We start from the raw sequence: 27,064 nt of genomic DNA on the forward strand, positions 1-27,064 counted from the left end.
GTTGACCAAATACTTACATCAACAAGATCCAGGAATCGATTGAGGAAGATGAAGGCCATGTTCTCCCATCCCACCACCTTATTACAAGAAGAAAACACATTGGTAAGTTTTGTTAAATTGAATTCGCAAGTGAAAAACGTACCGATAGAAATCCTATTAGCTGTAAAATTTAATGTTTGAATCTGCCCCTTCTACTGCATTTAACTTTAGATGTTTTTACAAATATTTATGCTCAATGTGCATGGTTTACATTTGATTTTTGTACGCAAGCTTCTCAACATTATCATTTCAATGAAATCTGCTACATTATCAAGCAAATAAAAAGCAACGTAGAAAATGTTTCTTATTTTTAATCCTAGTTTTTTATCATAGGAATTTTTATTGAAGTCTGACACTAAATAGCTCCGCACTTGGGAAGGACCGCAGATGATTTTTAAAAACTAAATCCTTTCTTATAAAAAAATATTTTTTAGTAGGTGGCCATTTGCAGGCTACAATAAATAAATGTAAATACTTTATAAGTCAACCAAATTAAAGTTGCTAAATACGCTTAAGCTGATATAGTTTCCTTATTAAAACAAAATGTCAGACAAAGGAATGGAGTCAGGCAGGCAGCAAACAGCTGACAGGAACACTTCAGAGAGCCAGCAGCTCTGGTTACTAGATGCATAGACTCTGTAGTTGAAAACCTGATCATATGACAGCATATACATTTCCTAAAGCAATTACAGCACAACTGATTGATTGCAGTGGCCAGAATGGCAGGCTGTCAATGACGACTCCCTTGGTGGAGAATTAAAATGACAAGCATTAGAGAGTGGTATCAGGCTCACAAAGAAACTTTGTGTGTTATTAGATTTTCTGCAACAAAGCAGTTTTATTACTGAATTACCTAGATAAAGAAAGATTCGTATTTTTCTCTTGCTCATAACGAAGGAATGAATGAAAAATATTTTATAAAGGGCAAACAGCTGCCACAAAGGGCATCCTAGGTGCTCACCGACAATCCTAGGTAGTTTGTCCAAAAAGTGGAATTATGATGAGGAAAATAACCAAGTCTTCAAAAGCTTCCTAAATGATTCTCATAATGATGGATCGGAGAGCGAAAGGAAGCTTATTCCATGCCTTTGCTGCTAGGAAGGGGAAGAATCTTCCACCTTTTCTTATCATTTGATTTTTTTAATTTTAAAGAGCACAGCATTGCTGGATGTCAGGTCTCTAATAGGATTGTTCAGTTGGAATATTTTCCAAAGATTTGGGACAGGTGTCATGATTTGCTCTATAGACCAGGATGAGCATCTTAAACCAGCATAAAGTGTATTTGTAAAGCGCACATTCACACAAGGGTATCCTGGTGCTGAATCTTGTTACCCAACTCAATGGTACTCATTTTATCAACCTCAGAAGGATGAAAGGCTGAGTGGACCAGCTGGGATTTGAACCTGTGACCATGGGGTCAAACCACTAGGCCACCAGACCCAGCCTGAAGCTGTTTGAGATTTTGGGAGAGAAATGAACTGTGAGGTATTATTAAGACCAATCTTGCTGCTACTTTTGAACCACTTGCAGCAATTGTTTAGGAATGTGGTGAACCCAAAATAAAGAATATTGGTGTACTCCAGTCTGAAAATAATGAATTCACAAACTACTAATTTCCTGTCTTGAAAAGGGAGTAAATCCAAGAATTTCTTTGATGTACGGAGTAATGCAAACCAAGTACTTGTAACAGTATGAACTTGGTCACTATCAAATTTAACTAGAAGATCTTCTGATACTAGTACAGGATGAGGAGGAACTGGGAGCCCTACCAGCCAACAATCATTGATCCTGAATTTCTTGATGGCTCCAAAAACAAGAATCACAGTTTTGTCTGGGTTACAATTTAAGTTACCCCACTGCACCCAATCACTAACCTTGGATAGGCACATTTTAAAGAAAGCTTATGGGACAGCAGCACTTTTGCCTATGTATAAGACTAACTGAGTGACATCAGCAAAATAAACTACTTTAATTCCAAAAGACACTATTAATGTTGCCAGGGGAGCCAGAAAAAACTTTGAATACCCAAGGGGCCCCATGTTTGAGCTATCTGGATCCTGAAGAGAGATTGGAGACAGTTCCTGTTTGAAGTCTACCAAAAAGCAAAGACTGGAGCCATCTTAATGCTGGCCATAAATGCACATCTCGGACGGACGTTCCAGTCCAACAATTAGGACCTTGAATTGGATGTGGGATATGGTGCAAGCAAATTAAATGGGCCCCCTGGGTAGGCTGCTCAAACACCTAAAGGCCTATGCATGGCACAGTGGTGTTTTAGTCTGTGTAGACACCTCAATGTGCAGTATTCCTGTGGGATTAAACAGGCCAGGCTTCTCTTGCATGCACCAATATATTAACACCACTTTGGTATCTCAGAACTGTCTTTGATGTAAGGCAACATGATCACTCTGTTACATAGGCGGTGATGTTATGTCTGTAGAGCACACCCTACATGCTATGGTCTTAGGCATGTAGCACAACTCAGATCATCTCCAATGAGGAGCTGCAGTCTGATGGTCAGGGCATAACCACTGGACACAACAAATGTCCTGATGGAGGAGCTGGTAACAGCAAGAATCATCTCAACTGAGGCCTTATGCTGCCCCACAACATACTCCTGCATAGCATGTAGGTCGTTAAAACCAAAAGAACAACCAAAGCCAAGGAATCAATGACATGCAGGAGAAAGAGGCACAGAGCAGGCTGTCAGGCAAGAGGTTCTTGTCCCCTGGCCCTGAAAGCACAAAACAAACTGGTCCACTTCATGGAAAGGCCATGACTTGAAAAGCCATATTTGAATCTATGTAAGTTGAGTCAGATGCAAGAGGTTGGGTGGGGCGAACAGAGGAAAGAAATGTGTGAACTCCACATCTGTAGCTGTGAAGAGAAGTATGATCACACTGAGTGAATCAAAAAGAGGTATGTCTCTTTTATTATCAAAAAGTTTACATCTTCATCTGCAGCTTGAACATCCTAGGTGTCTGATGGCAGGAGAACTGGATGAACCAATGAGACATGAGTATTTCAAAACACAATTAATTCCTAAATACTTTCTGATGAGTAAGTTTACAAACATAATATTTCATCAACAAATGCTTAAGACCACTTGTCTTCTGGGCAGGCATGCACATTGGTTGGCACTATGTGTGAACTATACCTCTCATACTGGCTCACTTACCTTGGCAGCTATTCCGGCCTCGTAGAAACACTTGTCTGAGGGGATGAACTCAGTGTGTCGCAGTAATGAGACTGATAGCTTAGCAGCTAGGGTCTCCTAAGGGGCAAAAACAAACTTCATTAGTCCATCACCTGTAGATTGGTAGAGAGCCCCAAACTGTGTTAATAACATATTTGAAAACTGTATAACCATACAAACGTATCCTTCAAAATTTGACAAAGATAATTAGATGAGTTTACTTATAAACAGTGCTTTGATTCCACGACCTTAGGACTACAATGCCGAATGCGTGTCTGGCTACCCATGTTTTACCATCCTGACTACCTTCCTGCTGACTGCAGTCACTTGTATTCATTTTACTAGTATAGAAATACATCATTCATCAAGATAGAAATGGCAAATAAACGCCTTAGCTTTGTGGCCCCCTGAAATCCAAACAGATGCATATGACCTGTTGCTGAAAATATAATAATAAAATACATTGGTACTGAATCCACCAATCTATTCTTGCAGGCAGGCAGAAAAACAAGTTAGTTTACTGTTGATAACATTTGTGTCTACTACACACTGCTTTCTTGACATAAATGAGCATGAAATATCTACCAGGGAAAGAATCCTCTGGAAGATTTTTGAGCACGCCTTAATGGAGACCCATCACTTCCACTGAAATACTGGGGGCAGGGCCATTCAGATGTCATTAGCAGTCATAGTGGTGAGTGTGGTTCATACAACTCCAGTCCGCAACATGACATTAGTCCCTTTTTGTGCACCACAAATGCATCTGATCAGCGCTTGCCGAATTTTCCAAGTGACTTTCAAAATATTTTGAGACTTTTTGGTTTCTTTCCTAAACATGCCTCCTCCCGGAAGAACAAGGTACTTACCTTTAGTAAATCAATCAGAAAGGGATACGAGGGAAAAAGGCTATTTAGGGCAGTCCCCCACTCAACGAATCTCAAACAAGAAGCCCTAATCAGCCTGCATGTTGTGAATCTCAGACTCAGTAATTTAAGGGGCCAAACCTCCTATTGGCTCACCAAGTGGCCAAATCAGGCCAAGGCTGCGTTTACAGGTCCGGACATGCCTTCAAACATAACAACAACACTGTGCACAGAGTATGACACATAAAGAAAATATGTGTGAAAGCAAGGAAAGTACTTCACGGACGTGACACCCGAGGGGGTTCCCGGTCTATGAATGGCCGGTCTATCCATCAGAAGAACAAGTTACTTACCTTCGGTAACCCTTTTTCTGGTGGATACAGTATTTGCCTGTGGATTCCTCACCTTGGGAATATCCCCTGCGCCAGCAACATTCGGAAACTTTTGTAGCTCTCCACGCCGACGAGGACTAAGACGACGTCACAGAGGCATGACTCCGCTCGCGACCTCGCTGACGTCACTGGATCCATAAGAGAGCCTCGTCGGCGTGATGACGTCAGTTCCGCTCTTTTTCCGTGCCCCCGAAGCACACAGACGGGCCAACATAAATAGGTACAGTATACACAGTACACAGTATTCAAACCAACACACATAGTGTGAAATCAATGCAATAAGCAAGAGCAATTAAACAATTCCATTGAAAGTTACAAATACAAATACACACTTAGCAGGTATAGAAGAGTGGACAACGGGGAGGCGGGTGGATCAGTGAGGAATCCACAGGCAGATACTGTATCCACCAGAAAAAGTGTTACCGAAGGTAAGTAACTTGTTCTTCTGATGGATACATCTGCCAGTGGATTCCTCACCTTGTGAATAGAGTCCCACAGCAGTACCCACTCCCGGAGGAGGGTGTCCACTCCTCTATACCACAAAATCTTGGGGGACAGAACGCGGAAAGTGACCGTCCCTCCTCACTTCGGAATCCAAGCAGTAATGCTTCGCAAAAGTCTGGAGGGAAGCCCAAGTTGCCGCTCTACAAATGTCCTCTACAGGTACACCCCTAGACAAAGCGGATGTAGAAGACTTTGCTCTAGTAGAGTGAGCTCTTATCCCCACTGGAGGTTCCTTACCAGCCAGGGCGTAGCAGATCTTGATGCACAAGATAATCCATCTGGAAAGTGTGAGCCTCTGTACCGCTCTTCCTTTCCTGCAGCCAGCAAATCCCACAAAGAGCTGGTCGTCCACACGATAGTCTTTAGTCCTATCGAGATAAAAGGTCACCGTCCTCCTAGGGTCCAGACGGTGAAGCCGCTCCTCCTCCTTGGAAGGGTGAGGGGGGAGGATAGAAGGTAGGAAGGGTAATGGACTGCCCCAGATGGAAGGGAGTTACCACCTTAGGCAGAAAAGCAGCCCTGGTCCTGAGTACCATTCTTTCAGCATGGATGGTCAAGAATGGGGGTTTCGAACTAAGAACTTGAAGCTCACTTACCCTCCTTGCCGAGGTAATTGCAACAAGAAAAACTGTCTTGAAAGACAGTAGTCTCATTGGACACCTGTGCAAAGGTTCAAAAGGTGAACCCATCAAGTAGGTTAAGACAAGATGTAAGTCCCATTGAGGCACAATAAATGGAGTAGGCGAACATTTGGTGGTAAGGCCCTTAATGAAACGTAATACAATAGGTGACTTAAACAAGGACGGCTGGTCCGGCAAGCAAAGGAATGCCGACAAGGCTGATAAATAACCTTTCACAGTAGCCATAGCAAAACCCTGCTGGGCCAGTGATAGTGCAAACTGAAGAATGTTGGATACACAAGCCCTTAAAGGGTCAATAGACTTCTCCCCACACCAATGGACACATTTAGACCACCTATAGGAATAGATAGACTTGGTGGAGAGACGTCTGGCAGACAAAATAACGCCCACCACGTCAGAAGGAAGAGAAAAAGAATTCAGGTTGCCCCGTTCAATCTCTAGGCATGAAAGTGTAAACTCTGGAGGTGGGGTTGTAGAACCTGCCCCAGCGACTGCAACAGGAGGTCTGCCCTGAGAGGGAGACGGAGCGGAGAGCACGAGGAGAGGTGGAGAAGATCTGTGTACCACATCCTTCTTGGCCAATCCGGGGTGATCAATATGACTTGGGCCCAGTCTTGGCGACTCTTCCTCAGAACCCGAGGAATCAAGGGCATGGAAGGAAACACGTAAAGGAGTTGTGCGCCCCAATTCAACTAAAACGCGTCCCCCAAAGCTCCCTGCATCGGAAACGGGAGACTGCAGAATGACGGGCAGTGAGCGTTCTCGCGAGTGGCAAACAGGTCCACCCGAGGAGTTCCCCACGTCCGAAAAACATGACAAACCACCTCCGGATGAAGCCTCCACTCGTGGTCGGCCGAGAACTGCCGACTGAGACTGTCTGCACGCACGTTCAGAACGCCGGCCAGATGATTTGCAGAGATGCAGAGCCTCTCTGCAGAGACCAAGCGACCCTACTCCTCCCTGCTTGTTGACATACCACATCGCTGTAGTATTGTCCGTCAGGACTTGAATTGACTGACCGCAAAGGGAAGGAAGGAAGGCCTTGAGTGCCAAACGTATCGCCCGTAACTCTAGAATGTTGATGTGAAGCAACCTTTCCTCTGGAGACCAAAGACCCTTGATCTCCAGATCCCCCAGATGAGCACCCCACCCTAGAATGATGCATCCGTTATCACTGTGCCAACCAATGGAGGCAGATGGAAGGGCTTTCCTTGAGACAGATTGCCCTCCACGCTCCACCAAGACATATCCGCTGCAGCTTCTCTGGAGATCCTCACTGACTCCCTGAGATCTCCGTTGTGCTGATACCACTGCTTGCGGAGGCACCACTGGAGTGCCCTCATGTGCCAGCGTGCATGATTGACCAGCAGAATGCAGGAAGCAAACAGGCCGAGCAGGCGTAGGACCTTCAGGACTGAAACGACCGTTCCATTGTAAAACAAAGGAATCATTTCCTGAATGTTGAGAATCCTTTGCGGTGGAGGGAATGCTCGACAGACAGTAGTGTCCAGTACCGCCCCTATGAACAGGTTGCGCTGAGAGGACACCAGGTGAGACTTGGGCACGTTTATCGAAAAACCCAATTCGTACAACAGCTGGGATGTCACCTGCAGATGATGAAGTACCTTCTCGGGCAACTCTGCTTTGAGCAGCCAGTCGTCCAGATACGGGAAAACTGGAATCCCCGATCTTCTGAGATGGGCTGGAACTACTGCCATCACCTTGGCGAAGACTCGACGTGCAGTAGTAAGTCCAAACGGGAGAACCGCAAACTGATAGTGTTGCGAACCCACTGTGAAACAGAGATATTTCCTGTGCGACTTCAGGATCGGTATATGAAAATACGCGTCCTGCAAATCGATCAACACCATCCAGTTCTCTTGCTGCAGCGCCTGAAGAACCTGCGCAAGGGTAAGCATCCTGAACTTCTCTTAATTCAGAAAAAGGTTCAAGATCCTGAGATCCAGGATTGGACGTAACCTGCCATCCTTCTTGGGAATCAGGAAATACCGGGAGTAACATCCCTGACCCCTTTCCTGCGCTGGAACCACCTCTATCGCACCTTTTTTCAGTAATGTTAGGACTTCCTTCTGCAGGAGAAGAAGATGGTCCTCCGAGCAAGCCCCTTGGCAAGGAGGGTAATTTGGAGGAAATTCCCGAAAGGGAAGGGCATACCCATTCTCCACGAGATTGAGAACCCAAAGGTATGTTGTGACCAATTCCCAATCTTGCAGAAAATGAGTTAGCTGACCCCCTACAGGACCAACATGATCCGGAATGGAGAATCTAGGGCTGCTTTGCTGCGGTAATAGGAGGGGAGGTTGAGGAAGAGGAGGAGGAGGGTTGACGGCCTCGAGGACGACCCCTGTTTTTACCTCTATAGGACTTGTATAGAGTATTTTGCTGTTGTTGCTGCTGCTGCTGACTAGGTTGGCCATATGTCCGAAAGGATGACCTGCCAAACCCTTTGTATTTTCTAAAAGTCGAGCCTCTAGATTGAGCTTGTAAGCCAAGAGATTTAGCTGTTGCCTTGCTGTCTTTAAATCTCTCCAAGGCAGTGTCCGCCTTTTTTCCAAAGAGCCCTGAACCATCAAAGGGTAGGTCTAACAATGTGGCCCGAACATCTGCTGAGAAATCCGTGGACTTCAGCCATGCACTCCTCCTAGTAGCCACAGAAGACCCCATGATTCTTGCGACAGAGTCAGCTGTGTCTAATCCACTTTGAATTACTTGGCGTGCAGCTCTCTGGGTATCATGCAGCACTTCCTCAAAACTCTTTCTATCCTCAGCGGACAACTTAGGTGTCAGCTGCTTAGCTGAATCCATTAAAGCATGGATGTATATACCCATAAGACAGGTAGCATTAGTCGATTTTAATGCCATGCTTGCAGAAGTAAAACAAATTTGGCAGATTGATCAAGTCTCTTTGATTCTCTATCCTCAGGCACCTGTGGGAATGCACCTTAAGATCTTATCGAACAGGCAGCCTGAACAACTAAACTCTCCGGAGATGGATGAGATGATAAAAACGCTGGATCCCCAGGAGCCACCCTGTATCTTCTTGCAATAGTCCTGGAAACTGCAGGCGCAGAAAAGGGTTTGCGCCAGACTTCCAATACAGGCTCAATAGTTGCCTCATTGAATGGCAAAAGAGGCTCAACAACAGAAGAAGGTGAATGGAGAACTTCTGTTAATATGTTCGATTTTAAATCAGTAGTGAGAAGTTGAATATCCAACAAATCAGCTGCCTTTTTGATCACCATATGATATGGGGCCACGTCCTTGGAAGGGGTATCAGATGAAGGAGAAAGCTCCCACTCTGGAGAGATATCCAGGCCACTTGCCTCTCTCAACTCAGCTAAACACTCATCTGAGTCCTGGAGTTCACCCTCCTGCATCTCTTCGAGTTGGTACCTTTGCTCTTCTAAGATCCTCTGGGCTTCTCTTCTGGATCTTATTCTAGGTACAGACGTTGATGGAGCCAGAACAGACTCTGTCGTATTCGGGGCCAGCGTCGTGCGCTACCTTTATCGATCGAGGCCAAATAGAAGGCGCCAGAGAAGAATGGAACAGCGTCGAAGTCCTCGGCACTGGGAAATTTCAAGACGGCGCCACCGGCAGAAAAGGCATGAAGGGGGCCTGGGCATATGCTTGAGGAACCCCCAAATTGAAAGCTAATGGACCCATGGGACCCAAAGGTGCACCAGAAGGGTGCATAGCTCTGTGAAAGACTCCATACATGGCATTTAGATAATGCGATGGGTCTTGACTCGGAGCTGGAAAAGGTGAATAAGCTCCCGGGACTGAATCCAAAGCAGGTGTTACCGTATTCGGGCCAGCCGGCGCCGATGTAGAACCAGTGGAGTCGCCTGCTCTTCCGGCACAGGAATCTCTTGCTCTGAAGCCGGAGAATGTACCGAATCCAGGGAAGGAACCGGCGTCGGTGATCGAGGTGGAGAGACTGCAGGCGAAGTCGATTTATCAGGAGCAAAGAAAAACCAAAGGTGATGATTGACGGAGCGTTGACAATACAAACACTCACCCCCAGTCAACTGATCTGGATTTAATCCATCACCGTTCTTTAGCTCACTCCGCCACCCCAGTTCAGACATGGCCATATGCAAATCAGTCTGACCCTGTGCCTCATGGGAACAGTCCAGCCCGAACTGCCAAGCCATGTCTTCCCTGGACCAGAATCAAGCTTCCCAGGACGGTTTCTGGCATTACAGCCGTCTTCAGCCGGGCTTGCTTGACTCCAGTGGCAAAGTGAGCAAGGGACTCACGTCTGAGCATACCCTGCCAACTTAGGGCGAACAAAGAAAAACCAAAGGTGATGATGAGAATACAAACACTCACCCCCAGTCCACTGATCTGGGTTTAATCCATCACCGTTCTTTAGCTCACTCCGCCACCCCAGTTCAGACATGGCCATATGCAAATCAGTCTGACCCTGTGCCTCATGGGAACAGTCCAGCCCGAACTGCCAAGCCATGTCTTCCCTGGACCGGAATCAAGCTTCCCAGGACCGGTTTCTGGCATTACAGCCGTCTTCAGCCGGGCTTGCTTGACTCCAGTGGCAAAGTGAGCAAGGGACTCACGTCTGAGCATACCCTGCCAACTTAGGGCGAACAAAGAAAAACCAAAGGTGATGATGGACGGAGCGTTGGCAATACAAACACTCACCCCCAGTCAACTGATCTGGGTTTATTCCATCACCGTTTATCAGGAGCAGCTTGATTCGAAAAAGAAGGAGACACGAAGTACTTTTTGTGACGTCGAGGAGGAGAGATCGACTTCGGCGCCGCTTCCTTGTCAGAACGATGTCTTGATGAATGCTTCTTCTTCTTATGTTTCTTCGGCTTCGAAGCATGCCCCGACGTCGACTTCTAGCCCGACCTCGATCTGGAGCGAGACCTCGACCTTCTCCTACCTCTCTTCTTTTCTTTCCTTATTTTAGCCATGAAAAGCTTCGCTTCTCTCTCCTTTAGCGCCTTGGGATTCATTTTCCTGCAGAATGGACAACCATTGACGTCGTGGTCGGAAGATAAGCACCAAACACAGTCCTTGTGCGGATCAGTAATGGACATATGTCCACCGCACTCCCTGCAGGGCTTGAACCCGGATTTCCTCGAGGTCATCTTCGAAAGAAACCAGAAGAAACACAGCAATACAGCCAGAAACACAAAGTATCAATAGCAACTACGGAGAGTCTTAGAAAAACCGTTGGCGTCGACGGTGCGGAAAAAAGGGAACTGACGTCATCACACCGATGAGGCTCTCTTATGGATCCAGTGACGTCAGCTAGATCGCGAGCGGAGTCGTGCCTCTGTAAGGTCATCTACGTCCTCGTCGGCGTGGAGAGCTACCAAAGTTTCCGAATGTTGCTGGCGCAGGGAATATTCAGAAGGTGAGGAATCCACTGGCAGATGTATCCATCAGAACATTAGAGTTTCAACCCTGTCCATTTTCCTGGTGGTATGTGCTGTTTTAACTCTCTCAGTGCTGAATGTGGAGCCTGTGGCCCAATCAAAATTCCAGCATTGGCAAATACTGCTCCAAAACCACAGCAACGTCATTTGGGAAAGTGTAGCATAGGTGTTCCTGGCTCTTCACTGTCGCAAGGGAAGGTCTAGTCTTGATCTACATTGCAAAGGCTCACACAGTTGTTTCCCAGGCATCATTCACTCCAGGGTGCCACTGTGGAAGAAAAAAGGGGACTTCTTGAGACCTCCTTTCCTCTATTCAGTAGTTATGTTTCAAGTTGTCGTCTTCCTGAAAATGCCACTCCACTTTCAGCTGGAACAGCACTGGACTAAGGACCGCAACCAGCATCCTGCAGAAGAGCTGTGTTCTTTGTCTGAGAACTGGAAAAGATGACAGAGCTGACAATTAGATGTAGCCATGGATAGCAGCAGCTACTCTGGCATGATCTCTGCTACCCTTGCTGTAGCACTTTGTGCCCTTGTAGTTGGGTCATCATAATCAGGGGCAGGAAGAAAACGTAGCCAGAGAGAGATCATTATTACTTGCTTGTTTTAGTCTACTTAGAAAATAATTTGCTTGTTTGAATACCACAGTCAAAGTTATAAACCCAGGAATACATGCTGGGTTCAGTAGTATGTACTAGTGAACAATTCTATGGCCAACCTACAGGTAATGTTTACTTTACTCAGACAGTACATTATTATGTTCAGTGGGTATTTTGACAACCCTCCCTAATGATGCTGCCATCATTTAAATGCCTCATTGATGGCAAGTAACTCTGATTACTACTGTCTATTTTCTTTTTGCATGTAAAATAAACCTTTGCCGCACATCTTCTTGTGCTGTAAATTACACTCCTTTGGTCAGGAGATTGACATTCCCCCGGGCGCGAAGCAGATTCCTCCTTCTTGAGGAAGATGCCTTCATGGCAGCTATGACTTTCTACTTTTAACAAAGAATTATTCTTCCAGAAAATCCATCATCATACGGTACACAGTAAGCCTCCAGTTAAGATTCCAGTCATATCATTTGGATTTCATGCTCTGCCTTACCCATCTTTGCTGCTATTTTTTGTTCTGTGTAAGATTACTCGTGGTATTCATGGTGCACGTTTCCTACCAGCTCCACTTTCCATCAGCCTCTTAAGTCAGAGCTCCACCATCTTTGGGGTTGCTTCCAGTTCTGGGCAGGTACTCTCAGGACATTTGTGTGCTGTCCTTTTCAGGACTGTAGAAAGTACTTTTCATTTTCTTCTCAGCAGCCGAATTGCTATTCAGCCAGTATTCAGGATGGTATGAATTCTCCCTAGCTCCTGCTTTTATACACTAGATGGTCAGGCAGGCCAGAGTATCTCAGTGGAGATCGACTTTAGTCTAGAGGATGCATCACCCACTTGTATTTTGGCATGCTAGCATTCCCTTTGACCCTGTATCATTCATATGAAATACCTTTGTTATAAAACAATTGGGCAAATTACATGGTTTTAAGTAAAAATATTGAAATAAAAAAAAGAACACTTTACATCAATGTGTTTTCCTTAACCCCTTAAGTGCTGCCGTCGGCCAACGGTCGTCACTGGCACTACCTCCCCAGTGCTGCGTGCGACCGCTGGACGTCCAGTTCAGCACCGGATAATGGACAGCGCAGCACTGGGGAGGTTTGTTTACTAGCTTTAAAGGGGTTAAAAAAAGTTTTATCTCAAATCTTTTGGGACAGAAAGGGAAGAATGTGCTTTTCAACACCCTACTGATTTTGCAGAACAGCAGGAACCCATATAAAGCTTCCTCTCTTACTGCATTACCTTCCATTTATTTTTGTTAGACGTTTTCCTTTCTGTTTCACTTTCAGGCCAAAACCACCCTCCTCACCAATCATGACAGTTCTTCAAGAGAGATCATATTTTACACTTTTTCTGTCCAATGAAATCTATTCTAGCATGGAATAAAGCACTTGATGGCAACCTCTCAATGGTTTAGCTTATGCTACATTACCAATTTGATATTTGCTCCTTTGAAAGGAAACTGAATGAGTAAAGTCTGGATGTTTATGCAGCTAACACCACAACTTGATGAATGTCAATGAGCTATGCAGTTTTAAAAAAGATGAGGTGTCAGACTTCTGCCAACATGGGCAACAACTTTCTAATCAACAATTATATTAAAGGGACACAGAACAGAATCTGAGGGAAAGAATCTAAATTTCTTTAAAAAAATGTAATTTAGGAATCTTGCTATTCAGGGATTGACAACAAAGTAGACACCTGGATTTTCTTTATTATCCGTGCACACAGCACAAGGACATCTCTAAAATGACCTGCACATGTCCTGGGACCTAAGAGCCTTTTCAAGAACTGATGCGACATCAGAGGGTGCTGATTATGTTCCATGGGGTAAGACCTGCGGGAAAAGTTACTTATCATCTGTAACGATCTTTCATGTGGAATACTCTATCTACAGATTTCTCACCTTTAAATATATTCCCAGGTGCCAGGCTTATCCAGAACCTTCTACAATATCTCTGTAAGGGGGCTCAGGCTGACTTACTGCATAGCGCACAGAGACGTAATTACATCACTAGGGCTATATAGCACAAGGACCTGCACTCTGGGATTAGCTCAACTCTATTTTTCCACAACTTCCAATATTTTATCGAGAAGACTGAAAATCAAGCAGTGGTGCAATACAATTCTATCTTGGAATCTTATTTTGAAAGGCAATATGGTTTTGCCAGAATGGGGAAGAGGAAGGGTTGGTGAGCAATCTGCAGGTAGATAAGAGTATCCACCAGAAAGATTGTTACCGAAGATACAAAATGTTTTCTTCTGATGGATACTTCTACCTGCAGATTCCTCACCTTTGAATGCTTCCCTTGGGTGGTGGGACTGGAGAACTAAATCAGAAAATGACCAAGGACAGATCAGGCAATGTGATCATCTCTCTTTACTTACGAATCCATGGAATAATGTTTGGCGAACCAGATCAGATCCGAGTGCAGGTATCATCCTCTGGAGCCCCTCTAGCCAGAGCTGAAGTGGAGGATGTAGCCCTGGTGAACTGAGCCCTTATTCCTTCAGGTCGGTCTTTCTTGGCTCCAGCATAGCAGATCTTGATGCAGAAAATGATCCAGCAAGATAAGAGTTTGCACCTGTACTGCCTTTCCTTTTTAAGAGCCAGTAAGCCGACAAAGAGCTATTAGTCTGAGCAAAATTCTTTAATGAGGCTGGTGTAAAAGCTTACTGCACACTTAGGGTTGGGATTTGAAGACTCTCCTCCCACACTGTGGTGGGGGGAAAAGGAGAGGTAGAGTGATGGATTGTTCCAGACATAAATTAGACACCACTTTTGGAAGGAAAGCTGCTTTACGTTGCAACCCTAGCAGGTCCTTCATGACAGCTCCACTCTTGCTTCTTCTCTGCCTCCCTGGTTACTGAATTGTTCACTTTATTGTACTCAACCTTGTTGAGCTCATCTTGTTCAACTTGTTTAGTTTTGTACTGCCTTTGTTCATTTCTATTGTTTCTTCCTCTGTCCGCTCCCTTTCTCACTACTTTTTCCCGCTGCATCTCCCTCACGCTTCCTGCCCTCGCAGGCCGACCCACTGCCCTTCCCTCCTCCCTGGTCCTACTTAATGGAGGCTGCAGCGCGGCTGTGCCGCCGTCGCGCCAAAGGCAAGTCTGTCTGCGCTCAGCACCAGGAGCCCTGGTTCTCCCACCACACGCCAAAAGTTCGTCACCGAGCCCAGGGCCCCAGATCCCTCAACAACAACTGCTACCATACTTCTCCACGATCAATGATAAGACCTTTTTCCTGCGGCCACTGCTTTGCAACTTGGCATCACACCGACCATGCCAACCATGGGACTGCTTAGCAACAACTCCACTGCCTCCTGCTCCACCCACGATCACCCTGAAACGACACCACTGAGATCTGGGACACCAACGTCGTCTTCCTCACCGAGACCTAGCTCATCTCCACATCCGCTCCCGACATAGCCTCAGCAACTCCAAATGGCTACAAGATAGCACAGCTGGACTGCATCAACAAAAACAGAGGGGTGGAATCACCATCATCCACAAATAAACCCTCTAATGCTCCAATGCCGCAGACGACACAACCCCAATCATGGAACACCTCAATTCCCAACTCCGAATTGACGGCAAAACCACCATCAGAGGAACCCTCACCTACAGACCTTCAGGACTACATCCCAGTTTATGTGACACCATCCCAGAATTCATCACCCCGCTTACCATTAACTCCAAACACTACATCTTCCTCAGAGACCTCAATTTTCACCTCTACGACGCCAACCCCGCCAACCTACACAAAAGCCTCATCCATCTAGTATTTGACCCCCACACGCTACGCGGCACACATGCTCGACCCCATCTTCCTGGCCAGCGACAGAGTCAAGTAGACCCATGTACAAACGAAAAGGGAGTGTTAATTTTCACAGGATATCTAAACGGCGCTAACCAAATACCATGATGCTACACAAAAGGAAACAATTGGATGCGGTGGCATTGGTGAGGGAAAACCCCTAAACGCTCAAGTTAGGATCCTAGGGTCCGGCTATATACAACAAACAGGTCCTATGCACAAGCATATGAGTGAATTACAGTACAAAACAAATTCTGTTGGTCTAGGATGAAGACAATGATGTCCTGATTTTGGAATGTTCACTTTAATGGTGTGTTGCTTAACAAGCCAGCCAACACGTGTTTCGTCAATAGGTTGTTGAACCCTTGACTTCTTCAGGGCTGGAAACAACCTAGAGAACAACACATGTCACAAATATGTTTTCTAGATATGAAAACGGTACAATAAACAAGGGCTGGTGTTGAAGGTCGGAATACCACACCCTTTGTGGTTAGTCCAGGGCAATAAAAGTTACTAGGGCTCAGACTTGAGGAATCTCCCTCAGAACCAGAAGAATCAAGGGCATGAGGGAAATGCATAGTATAGGGGACCCCCCCCCCCCTGTAACTCATCCCCAAATTCTCAGTGTGATAGATTGCGGAGGACTCCAAACATCAGGCAATGGGCATAGTTTTGAATTGCAAAGAGGTCTATGTGAGGTGCGTCCAAAGGGCAAAGAGATTTTACACAACCAACTGATGGAGACGCCACTCATGGTCGGCAAGTTGATGTCACCTGAAACTGTAGTTCAGAAAACCTTCCAGATGGTTGGCCACCATCCACAGACCAGGCTGGTGTGCCCCAGCCCAGAGTCTCAGAGCTACTCGATGGAGAGTCAGAGACTCTACTCTTCCCTGCTTGTTCAGGTGCCACATCGTAGTCATAATGTTGGTCAAGATCTGAACTGATTGACTGCGAAGTGCCGGGAGGCAGGACTTAACAACAAATTGCCCTCAGTTCCAACAGACTGATGTAACAACTCTGCTGTGCTGGATACCAGAGCCCCTGATCTCCAAGTCCTTTAAATGAGCTCCTCACCCTAGGGAAGAACTGTCCATCACAACCATGGCCACTTTTGAAGGGGAACAGAAAGATCTTAATTGCAATGGGTTCTCCATCTCTTTCCACTAGTTCAACTCCACTGCTGAGTCCCTGGAGATTACATGCTGATGGTGGAACCATTGCCTACGATGCCATCATGGGCCAACGTGCATGAGTGACAGGAGGCTGCAGAAAGCCAACATATGGAGCAAACAAAGGACCTTTAGGACTGGGACTCTAGCTCCCATCTGAAATACTAGATTCATAGCCTGAATATTTCGTAATCTCTGTGGAGGAGAAAAGCTCTGGGTGAGATGGTATCCAGTACCGCTCCAATTACAGGATGTGCCGAAAGGGCTACAGATGAGATTTAGGTCAATTGATTGAAAACTTCAAGTGGAACAACAGGAAAGCTGGTGACTGCAAATGATGGACTACCAGCTCAGGCGAATTACCTTCGACCTGACAGTTGTTCAGGTATGGAAATTCCGTGACCCCTGACCTTCTGAGATGGGCCGCCATCATTGCCATCACTTTCGTGAAGACTTAAGGTAATTGAATTGGCCATGGGTAGTACCCACCACAAGTACTTCCTATGCGACTACAGGATTGGAAAGGAAAAGTATGCATCCTGCAAGTCTAAAGACAAGTCCTGTAATAAAGATAGCGCTGGCGCACATATAGCACCAGCGATATCACCAGACGGTTTTCCCTTATTTTCATGGGTGCGAGGCCCCATGACAATGAGGGAATCCCTTTGCCTCTGCGCCCACCCAGTATTATAGAAGCGGGCCCAGAGGCAAAGAAGCTGTCAGGAAACACACTGACAGTGAGCCACCTAAAAGGTGGAGCACTATCAGTGCGCCCCCCCTGATAGCAGCCTTCTAGAAGGATGAACAGGGTTACTATCGCCACACCCTAGACTTCCTCTTGCTTGGGAGTGCAGTCACTCACTGCACCTGCATGCAAGGGTATCTCTAATCAACCATAAAAAACGTGAAACACGGAGCGGCTTTGAAGCAGCCGCTGTTTATTTCACTTGAATGCGCTGCCCCTAGAGCAGCACAAGCTCGCAGCTTCCCTAGGTGCAGCACATTCAACATAATACAGTGCACTCTACTTGTTAGTGCTGAGCACACCTTTTGAAAGGTGCGCCCGGCGCCAACAAGGAAAATGTGCTGCACTGCGTAATACAGCCCCAGGAGTTTCCAAACCCATGAAGCGCTCTACTGGCTGTTTGCCTCACAGGGTCAGTTCTGTTTGATGTATACAGAAAGAGCTGACGTAGAAAATAATTGGTAGACTTTTTTTCCTAGAAGCTTAACCGATAGTAATGTACTTATTTTTTAGTTCTACAAAGCGCGGGCTTGACCCGAAGATATCAGGTATCAGAGTGCTTTACAAGAGCACCATTTGGGTTACACAAGGAAACATTCATTTTTGGTAGGCAAGGGGAAATTAAGTGATTTGCCCAGAATCACAGGAAGTTGAGCATCACTGTCGAGACTCTAACCCGGTTCCTCAGATTTGAGATTGACTGCCCTGGTCGTTGGGCTACATCCTCTTCCCAAAGTAATCACTGTTAGAATAGGATAGCAAGCATATTCCAAAAAACGAATTCCATCAGCTTTCAGCCATAAGGAATAAAAATGAAAATGCAACATATCATTACTACTGATAAATAGTACTCAGAAAACTGTCAACCAAAAATATTCCAAAGAGTAGCTTGACCCACATATGAGTCAGCTCTGGTATCAGAATCAAGATAATAGTATCTTGTAAATGGGTGGACAGATTTCCAAGTGACTGCCTTGCATATATCAAGTAACAGTAGCCCTCTTAACCAAACAGCACGGTCATTTCCCCTCTAATGGAATGAGCCTTGGGTTTTCCTGGTAGTGGTTTGTTAGTTAACCGATAGCAGAAAGAGATACAAGCGACAAGTCCAATGAGAAAGAGATTTTCTCAGAGTGGCTGGCCAAGCCTACAATCACAAGTAGGCCGTAGATGAGAAAGATCTGGTCAGATTTTCTAAACGTTTTGGTCTTATCCAGACAGAAAGGTAAAATCCTGGTGTAGCTGAATTGCTATGGACTGGAAGTGTGATGCTCTGCTTAATGTGAAATTATGAAAGCACTTTAGGCAGATAAGAAGGATGGGTTCTCATCATAACCCTTTTTGTGGTATAAGGTTCAATAGTCTAAAGGGCCTGCAACTCTGTAACTCTACATGCTGAGGTGATCACAACTAAAAAGGCTGTATTCCATGTCAGTTGCTGCAATGAAGCCTCGGAACAGTTTCAAATGAAGGATTCATCGATTTTGAAAATATGGAATTGAGCTCCCAAGGAGGTGAAGGAAACCTTACAGAAGGAAAGACAGTCTTTAAGATTTCCAGTAAGTCCTTATTTAAATAAACCTTATAGAAGGAATGTTGGTTAGGACCTATTTTGTAAGCTTTAATTGCAACCAGGTGGACGTAAACTCTAGCTTAGCCTTGGCACGATGTATCACATATGGAAGAATCACTTCCTTTTGATGACGTATCATATAGGATTCTGACCTTGCTGTTGGCACTACAAGCAAAACCTTTTCAATTTAAAGGCATAACCAGTATTTTTGCTTCCTTCACAAAGTAAATGGATGATTGCAGCAGGTTTAGGTTCAGGTCTAGAGTGAGTGCTGCTCAACGCGATTGTTTGTGTGTTTTTAAAATGTAATGTGTCTTGTCTTGCTGATCGTCTTTTTAAAAAAATTCACGTTGCTTATTTGCACAGTTACCTGCACTAGGCACTTGTCCCCAGGCTCGTGTGCTCCGGCCCCGTTCCACCGCAGCTGACGCTGTTTGAGTGGAGGGCGGACACACACGGCCTGACACTTCCCCTGGCACGCCCGACGCTGGAGCTAGGCGGCAGGCGGAGTTGTTTAAAAACCGCCATGTTTCGATCGCGCAGCAGACGCGCGCAGCGGGCGCGACGGAGGTGCGCCTGAGGTAAGCCCGTCTCCGCAAGTCCGCGTCAGACCGGGCCCAGGGCCTAGTACCATACCTTCCAACCCCCGGATAAGCCCATTTTACCCAAGGAATGTTCTGCTTCCATTAAGTCAGCCCCCCTTGTGCCCATTCTATTTCAATCGATTATTCCCACAGTCATTGCCTCCATTGTCCGTATACATTATCTACTCATTTGCTTTGTCACACCTTAGATTGTGATATTAACATGGCCCTGCTGAATTGCAGGTCCCTGCCCAAACATGCGCATGATGCAGCCTTTCTACTGGAAAACTATCAGATGGAGGTTCTGTTTCTTACAGAAACGTGGCTTTCTCTAGACTCAGCCTCAGACATCGTCCAGGCCTTGCCACCGGGCTTCCTTATTCTACATATCGATCGGCCGAAGGGAAAGGGAGAGGGCAAAGCAATTATTTACAAAGATCACCTCATCTGCCCCCTTCACGGCAGCCCCATATTAGATTGCGAAAACGTTCCTTTCTCCATTCAACTTTCCCCTTGTAACTCGCTCTCTGGGGTCCTTATTTATCGCCCTCCTGGCTCGGAAGGGCAGTTTTGCAATTCCCTTTTAGAAACCTTGCTAGCCCTGTCCAGTACTTTACCGAATTTTATGATCCTAGGAGATTTAAACTTCCACTTTGACAGCCCCGGAGACAATCCAGCAACAGATCTGAAATTAGACCTCGCAGCCTATCAACTCCACTTGGAGAACCACCAACCTACTCATATAGCAGGACACCTCCTAGATCCTATATTCTCCAACCTCCCTGAGCTTAAGATTCTAGCACCATCTCCTGTGCCCTGGTCGGATAACTTCCTGATACCATTTAGCTGGCGGATTCCCGCCACCCCCCGCCCTAGGCAGACCCCACATATGCCGGCCCGTCCTTGGTCAAAAATGGTCTCGGAAGAATGGAAGCGAATCCTTGAACTTTCTCTCCCCACTTATGACTGCGACCCTGTATTAGCAGATGCTCAGTTTTCTGCATGGATCGAAAGCTCACTGGATATAGCTTTCCCCAAAAAATTGGCCTTTAAACCAAGGGGAAAGACCACCTCCCCCTGGTTTACCAACGAACTTCGCCTCCTAAAAAAACTGCAAAAAGTCAGAAAGGGCATGGAGGAGAGAATTCGACCCCCAAAAGAAATTAGATTATAAACACACGATCCTAAATTATAAAAAGGCCTTAAAATCGTCTCAGGCGGCCTTTTTTGAGGAAAAAATTAGATCCTCATCCAGTTCATCTAGGGAAATCTATCGTATTGTCAAGAAACTTCTCAAAACCCGGACCCTCCTCCTCCCTTTGACCCCTCTAATCATCGCTGCAATGAGCTGGCAGAGTTTTTCAAACTTAAAATCCAAACCATTCGGAGGCTTCTTCCTTCATGTAAATCTATTGATCTGGAAGATATGCCTTCGGCAGTCCCTCAGCAATCAGCTTTTAACCTAGACATTTTTCTCCCTATTACTGAAGATACTCTCCTTCCCATCTTTCAATCTATCAAAAGCGGATCCCCGCGGGACCCAGCCCCAGTCAACATCTTAAAGTTAGTTACATCTACCATCCTTACCCCAATGGCTAGATTGATCAACATCTCTCTTTCACAGGGCATTGTCCACCAAAACTGGAAGAGGGCCATAGTAAAAGCTCTTCCCAAAAAATCCAATCTTGATTCCTCGGAATTGAGCAACTATCGGCCCATTTCTCTACTTCCAGGTATTAGCAAGGTAGCAGAAAAATACATCAACCGTCAGCTATCCGCCTTTCTTGAATCAGGGGACTTACTCCAGCCTTCACAGACAGGATTCCGCCCTGGTCAGGGCACGGAAACTGCAATGATTGCGGTGGTAGAGGAGACCAGAAAGATCTTAGATTCAGGGGGATCAGTGGCAGTGATCCTCCTGGATCTGAGTGCAGCTTTCAACACCGTGATTCATCACCTCAAGGGTTTGGGAGTCACGGGGCTTGCCCTTTCCTGGTTGAAATCTTTCCTCCACAGCCGCTCTTTTCAGGTGGCTGAGGGGAACTCCATCTCCAATATCACTCCGGTACATTGTGGCGTTCCTCAGGGCTCATCTTTGAGCCCTACGCTTTTTAATGTATATATGTCTCCCCTTGAGGAAATCGTTACTCCACATGGGGTCAAACTCCTGACATATGCTGACGATACCCAGCTTGTCGTATCACTGAGCCAGCTGGATCGCCCCCCTTCGGACCTTTACTCCTGCCTTGAAGACATAACTAGATGGATGGATGGTTCCCATCTAAAGTTAAATAGCGCTAAAACTGAGATCCTGGTCATGGGTAACCAGTCACATTTTCGCCCTGAGGCCATGTGGCCACCTTGTATGGGACCGCCCGACCCCCAAACCAGATATTAAAAGTCTAGGTATATGGTTGGACCAAGAACTTACGTTCAATACTCAAGCCAGGAAAACGGCGGGGGCTTGTTATGGCCTCCTGCGCACCTCCCGGAAAATCCTTCCTTTACTTCCCCCTCAATCTAGGAAGCTCTTGATCCAGGGCCTTATATTGTCCAGGCTGGACTATGGCAATGCCCTGTATCTTGGGGTCCCCAAGAAAGTAACTGCCAAATTACAAGTTGTCCAAAATACAGCTGCCAGGCTTCTTACGGGCACCGGGAACCGCTGTTCAGCAAAACCCGCTCTCAGTTCACTTCACTGGCTGCCTATACAGGAAAGAGTGTATTTTAAATCTCTATGTACCATTCATAAAATCTTCTATGGCAATGCCCCTCCTATTCTGAAGGATCTTATTGTGCCCTACAAAACTAACAGAGCCCTTCAGTCCACTCATCTTCACCTGGCTTCTATGCCCAGGATCAAGAGAGCCCGATCGGGGGGACGTCTTTTTTCTTATGACGCCTCCAAACTGTGGCACTCGTTACCACCTGCCATTCGGGCACAGCCCAACCATCTGCCTTTCCGTAAACTGCTGAAAACTTGATTATTTCCCTAAATCCTTCTTATTTTCTTCATTTGCACACTCACCAGCGCTGGGACGCTTACGGGCAGCCATGCGCTTTCTTCATTTCATTTCACCACACTGTCTATTTTCAGGTGCCATGCTACGAAACTGAAGGGCATCAGGTTTGGGGTGAAAAAGCTAGCCTTGCAGCCTCTTGCATGGTTTTATCAAGATTTGCCGAATGTACTGGAATCACTACTGGATGGGTCATTCGGTAGCAATGAGAATGATTGGGGCTAGGCAATCCGGAAGTTTCAAAATGACTTCTGTAATTATTGGAATTGATGGAAAAGAGTACAGTAATATCTGTGAGAAATTTATCAAAAGGACATTGCCCAGAGAGCTAGGTTCCCATTCTTGGACGCAAAGATTTGGCATTTGGAGATGTTGTAAAAAGATTTATAGTAGGATATTCACATTTTGTGAAAATGTCTTGTAGTATTTCATCATATAAAACCCATTTGTAGTTTCTTTTGTAAAACCTACTCAGTATATATATACTTGTTGGTTTCCTTTTTCTGTCAGGAGAATTGCATTTATTGTTAGAGCTCTGTTGGGCCAGAGAGCATCACAATCATCTGAGCCTCTATAACCATGGATCTTCATTTGGTACCTACCTGTTTAGTAAGATAATGTATTGTTGTGGTGCTGTTCATCTGAATCAAGACACCCATTGTTGTTACCAAGATAGAAATGTACCAAGAAATTGGTGCAACAGTGACTCTTTTATGGCACAGACCTTGTGCTGAGACATTGTAATATGAGCTCGAGTCAGAGAAAGATAAATCGGTGGGTACTGGCAAAATTAGAGGATTCTGAAAGAATGTAACACCATGAAAAAGGTTCTTCCTAATACATTACCATGATAGAGATTGCTTCTTTCCCAGTGCTAGCCACAGTTGTCCTCCCTTTAGGTCAATCACTTGGGTAGACACTGTTGTAAAGGTCTTGTGCGGAGTCTTGCATTTGGAACAAGGAAAATGCAAGAGGCAAGAAGGTCATGGAGCCCAGAAAAGAAGAAATCAGCCAAGCTATAGGATTCAGAGTCCTGAGCAGCCAGTCAATAGGGTGTAAGGACTGTGGGGTCATTTGCCCTTTGCCAAATGATATAAAATGACGGTTCACTTTGAATAGGATTGGTATACTGACATCTGCCATAGCTGAGATTTCCAGTATTACCTGGGTCATGGTGAAGCTGTTAGGCTTACCTGGCAGTATTCTATTTTCAACGTGTGGTAAAAGGTATTGGAAAAAATTAAATACAGGAACTTTCCTTATCACTCCATTGAAAAGGCCTTTCCTTTTGATCTTGGACCTGACCACCTACTTTGGAATAGGTGGTATTTGTTGTTGAGATTTGTAGCAATTAAACTCTGCTGTGGTAGACCTGATCTCTCAAATACCAGACATAGTTGGTTGTCGCCTAATTGCTACGTGTGGTTTGCAAGCATATGTCGGCTCAGTAAGTCTGTATTATTATTATTATTATTATTGTTGCATTTCTTACGCGCGACAGCTACCCACAAAGGATTTCCCGGTGCGAAATTTGTAAAGATTATCAAGAGTCTGATGGTAAAGAGGTCTAGATGTTAAATAGCCAGGTTTTAAGGCTTTTGCGAAATCTGCCATAGTTGTCTTCCCTACGAACTGCAATGGGCATTGAATTCCACAACATGGGTCCTAGATAGCGAAAAGATTTGCCTCCCATACGGGATAGCTTGAATTTAGGAATGATAAATTTCCTTTGTGTCGAGGAACGCAATGAGCAAGTTGGATGGTAAGGAAAGACCAGTGACAGCAGATATTTCGGGGCTTTGGCAGAGTTAATTTTATGCATAAAGCAGAGGGCCTTAAATTTAATCCGGTTTTCCACCTTCAACCAATGAAGATCACGGAGATATTGAGTAGTCGAGGTATATCTTGGGATGCTACATATTAACCTGGCCGCTGAATTTTGAACTACCTGGAGCTTGCGAATTGTTGCTTTGTTTGAGCCTAAATACAAAACATTCCCATAGTCTATACGTGAGGTGATCAGGGCATTCACCACCGTTTTCCTGGTCTGCTCCGGTAGCATCCAGCATATCTTTTTTAACCATTTTAAGATGGTGAAGCATGTTCCTGCAGTTTTTTCCATCTGTTTATGCATCTTCAGTGTATCATCAATGATGACCCCTAGATTACGTGCTTGCAGAACTGGGACCGGAAGCCTACCCATCTCCATTGGCCAGTGGTGGGGGCCCCACAAGTTTTTGTTGTTCCCTAAGATGATAACTTTCGTTTTGTCCCCATTAAGTTGGAGAAAATTGTCCTGCATCCAGCCTGCTATTATCTTTAGGCCGCTTTTAAGGATAGACTCATCATTCCTAGTCTCAGATGTCAGAGAGAAAACAAGTTGAGAGTCATCTGCATATGAATACATTACTAATCCTGTAGCTTCTACAATCCTGGCCAACGGGTTCATATACAAGTTAAATAGTAGGGGACTTAGGATCGATCCTTGAGGTACGCCATGTTCAAAACCATGGATGTCCGAGCAAGCTGTTTGGGAGAAGACCTGAAACGTCCTTCCCCCCAGGAAGGACGTGAGCCACTCAAATGCTGGACCACAGATACCTAACGATCGCAGTGTGGAAATTAAAACCGTGTGGGATACAGAGTCAAAAGCGGCGCTTAGGTCTAGTAATACAAGAGCCACCGTCTCTCCTTTATCCAACAGAGACCGGATACTTTCCGTAACACCTAGTAGCGTGGTTTCCGTCGAGAAACCAGCTCTAAACCCAGATTGACAAGGAGGTAGTAAGTCATGAGTGGTGACAAATTCAGTTAGAGTATGATTCACATGTTTTTCTAAAATTTTAGAAAAAATAGGTAGTAACGAGATCGGTCGAAAATTCGAAGGCTGGTTTGGATAGTTTCCTGCCTTCTTCAATAAGGGGTGAATCATAGCATGCTTCCACTCGGAGGGAACTGTATTTTCTTGCAGGGAGGTATTAAGTAAGTTCGTAACGATATCAAGAGACTGTGCTGAGAGCTTTTTAAGTATTTTACACGGTAGAGGATCCTTTGGTGATCCTGACTTGATGGAACTGAGCAGTTTGATTAAGGTTTCTGTGCTCAGTTGAGGCCAATTATCCAAGATGTTTCCCTGGTTCTGAGACATCTCCACGTCCGATCTGCCCGCTTGACCCGAAGGAGGTGGGTATGAATCCTCGGGATATGTCTCACAATTCTTGGCTGTCGCTATCCCTTGATGGATTTTGTCCACTTTCTGTATAAAGAAGGACGCTAAGGCTTCACATTGAGCTTTACTTAATTCAGGAGGTGGGGCAGTGGTTTTTGACCCTGCCAGCTCTTTCACTAATTTAAATAACATTTGGGAACGGTTTAAGGCCTCTGATATCGAGGAGCAGACATATTCTGCTCGTGCTTTATCACACAAAGTCCGATATCTTTTTAGCTTGTTTTTATATTCAATTTTCGCCTCTGTGAGGTAGTGTTTTCTCCATCTGTGCTCCAGGGTTTTGCATTCAGATTTTTCCTTCTTTAAAGTCTCATTAAACCAGGGGGCAGGTGACCGAATGCCCTTGCATTTCGCCCTGGAAACAGGGAGACAGGTATCTATTGCCGTCTGCAGCCAGTTCTGGACTTCATCCAACATTAACTGTACAGAACAATTGGGACAAGGATGGTGGGAATCTAAATGGCTGTTCAAACTTTCCAGTTCCAGTCCAGTACTAGTACTGTTTCTTCTTGGGGCATGTTCCGCTTAGATGGTCAACATGTGTTTGATAGCCTAAGAACAAAGATGCTGAGCTTTCCTTGACAGCCATTTCTCACTGTTTTCTGATATAACATTGTGGTAATATTGTTGGTGTGTACCACCACACTTTAATTTTCTACATCGGAAAACAGCGCGGTGAGCACTAACATGACAGCCCTTATTTCAAGAAGATATATATGCATTGCTGACAAATCTGGGGGCCACAGGCTGCTTTCGTGCAAATCCATTAGGAAAGCTCACCATCCTGTCAAAGATGCTTTTGTCATAAGAAACACTTGTAGGTACAGAGTTCTCACTGTCTGTTTGCAAAAATATTTTTGGGGATCCTCCACCATTGTAGAGTAAATCATTCGTAAAGCGATCATTACTGTGTAGTTCTAGTATCCTTCTATTAGAATCCAGTGTTTTTTAATTCTTCCTGGATTGGTTGCATTCTTAACCAACATTGTGGTAGGAGGTGAATGCAAGAGGACATGAGGCCTAACAGCCCTTTCAGTTTTCTAAAAGTAACAGCATGCCAAGCTTGGATGCATAAGGCCAAATTCCTTCATTTTTGCCCTCTCTCGATTGACAGGTAAACTGATACCTCACTTGAAAGTGTCCTGGCTTGGAACTTAGGGGGCTATCAACGAAGGTAAATATGCACATGTATATTTACTCATTTGCCTATTCACTTCAACCCTTAGGTGTTACTCTACACTTT

At 45.3% G+C, this 27,064-nt stretch overlaps 1 protein-coding gene across 1 annotated transcript in view; it reads right to left on the minus strand.

Annotated features, from left to right (window-relative positions):
• IFT172 (intraflagellar transport 172) overlaps positions 1–27,064 on the minus strand; it is a 1,142,656-nt gene that overhangs the window by 169,820 nt on the left and 945,772 nt on the right. The window contains exons 43-44 of the mRNA XM_078650113.1: positions 3,218–3,313; positions 18–77 (exon numbers count right to left, since the gene is read on the minus strand). Coding sequence (XP_078506239.1) covers positions 18–77; positions 3,218–3,313 — 156 coding nt within the window. The remainder of the gene's footprint in view (positions 1–17; positions 78–3,217; positions 3,314–27,064) is intronic.

The sequence above is a fragment of the Lissotriton helveticus genome, chromosome 6, assembly GCF_964261635.1.
Source record: "Lissotriton helveticus chromosome 6, aLisHel1.1, whole genome shotgun sequence".
NCBI classification, from domain to species: domain Eukaryota; kingdom Metazoa; phylum Chordata; class Amphibia; order Caudata; family Salamandridae; genus Lissotriton; species Lissotriton helveticus.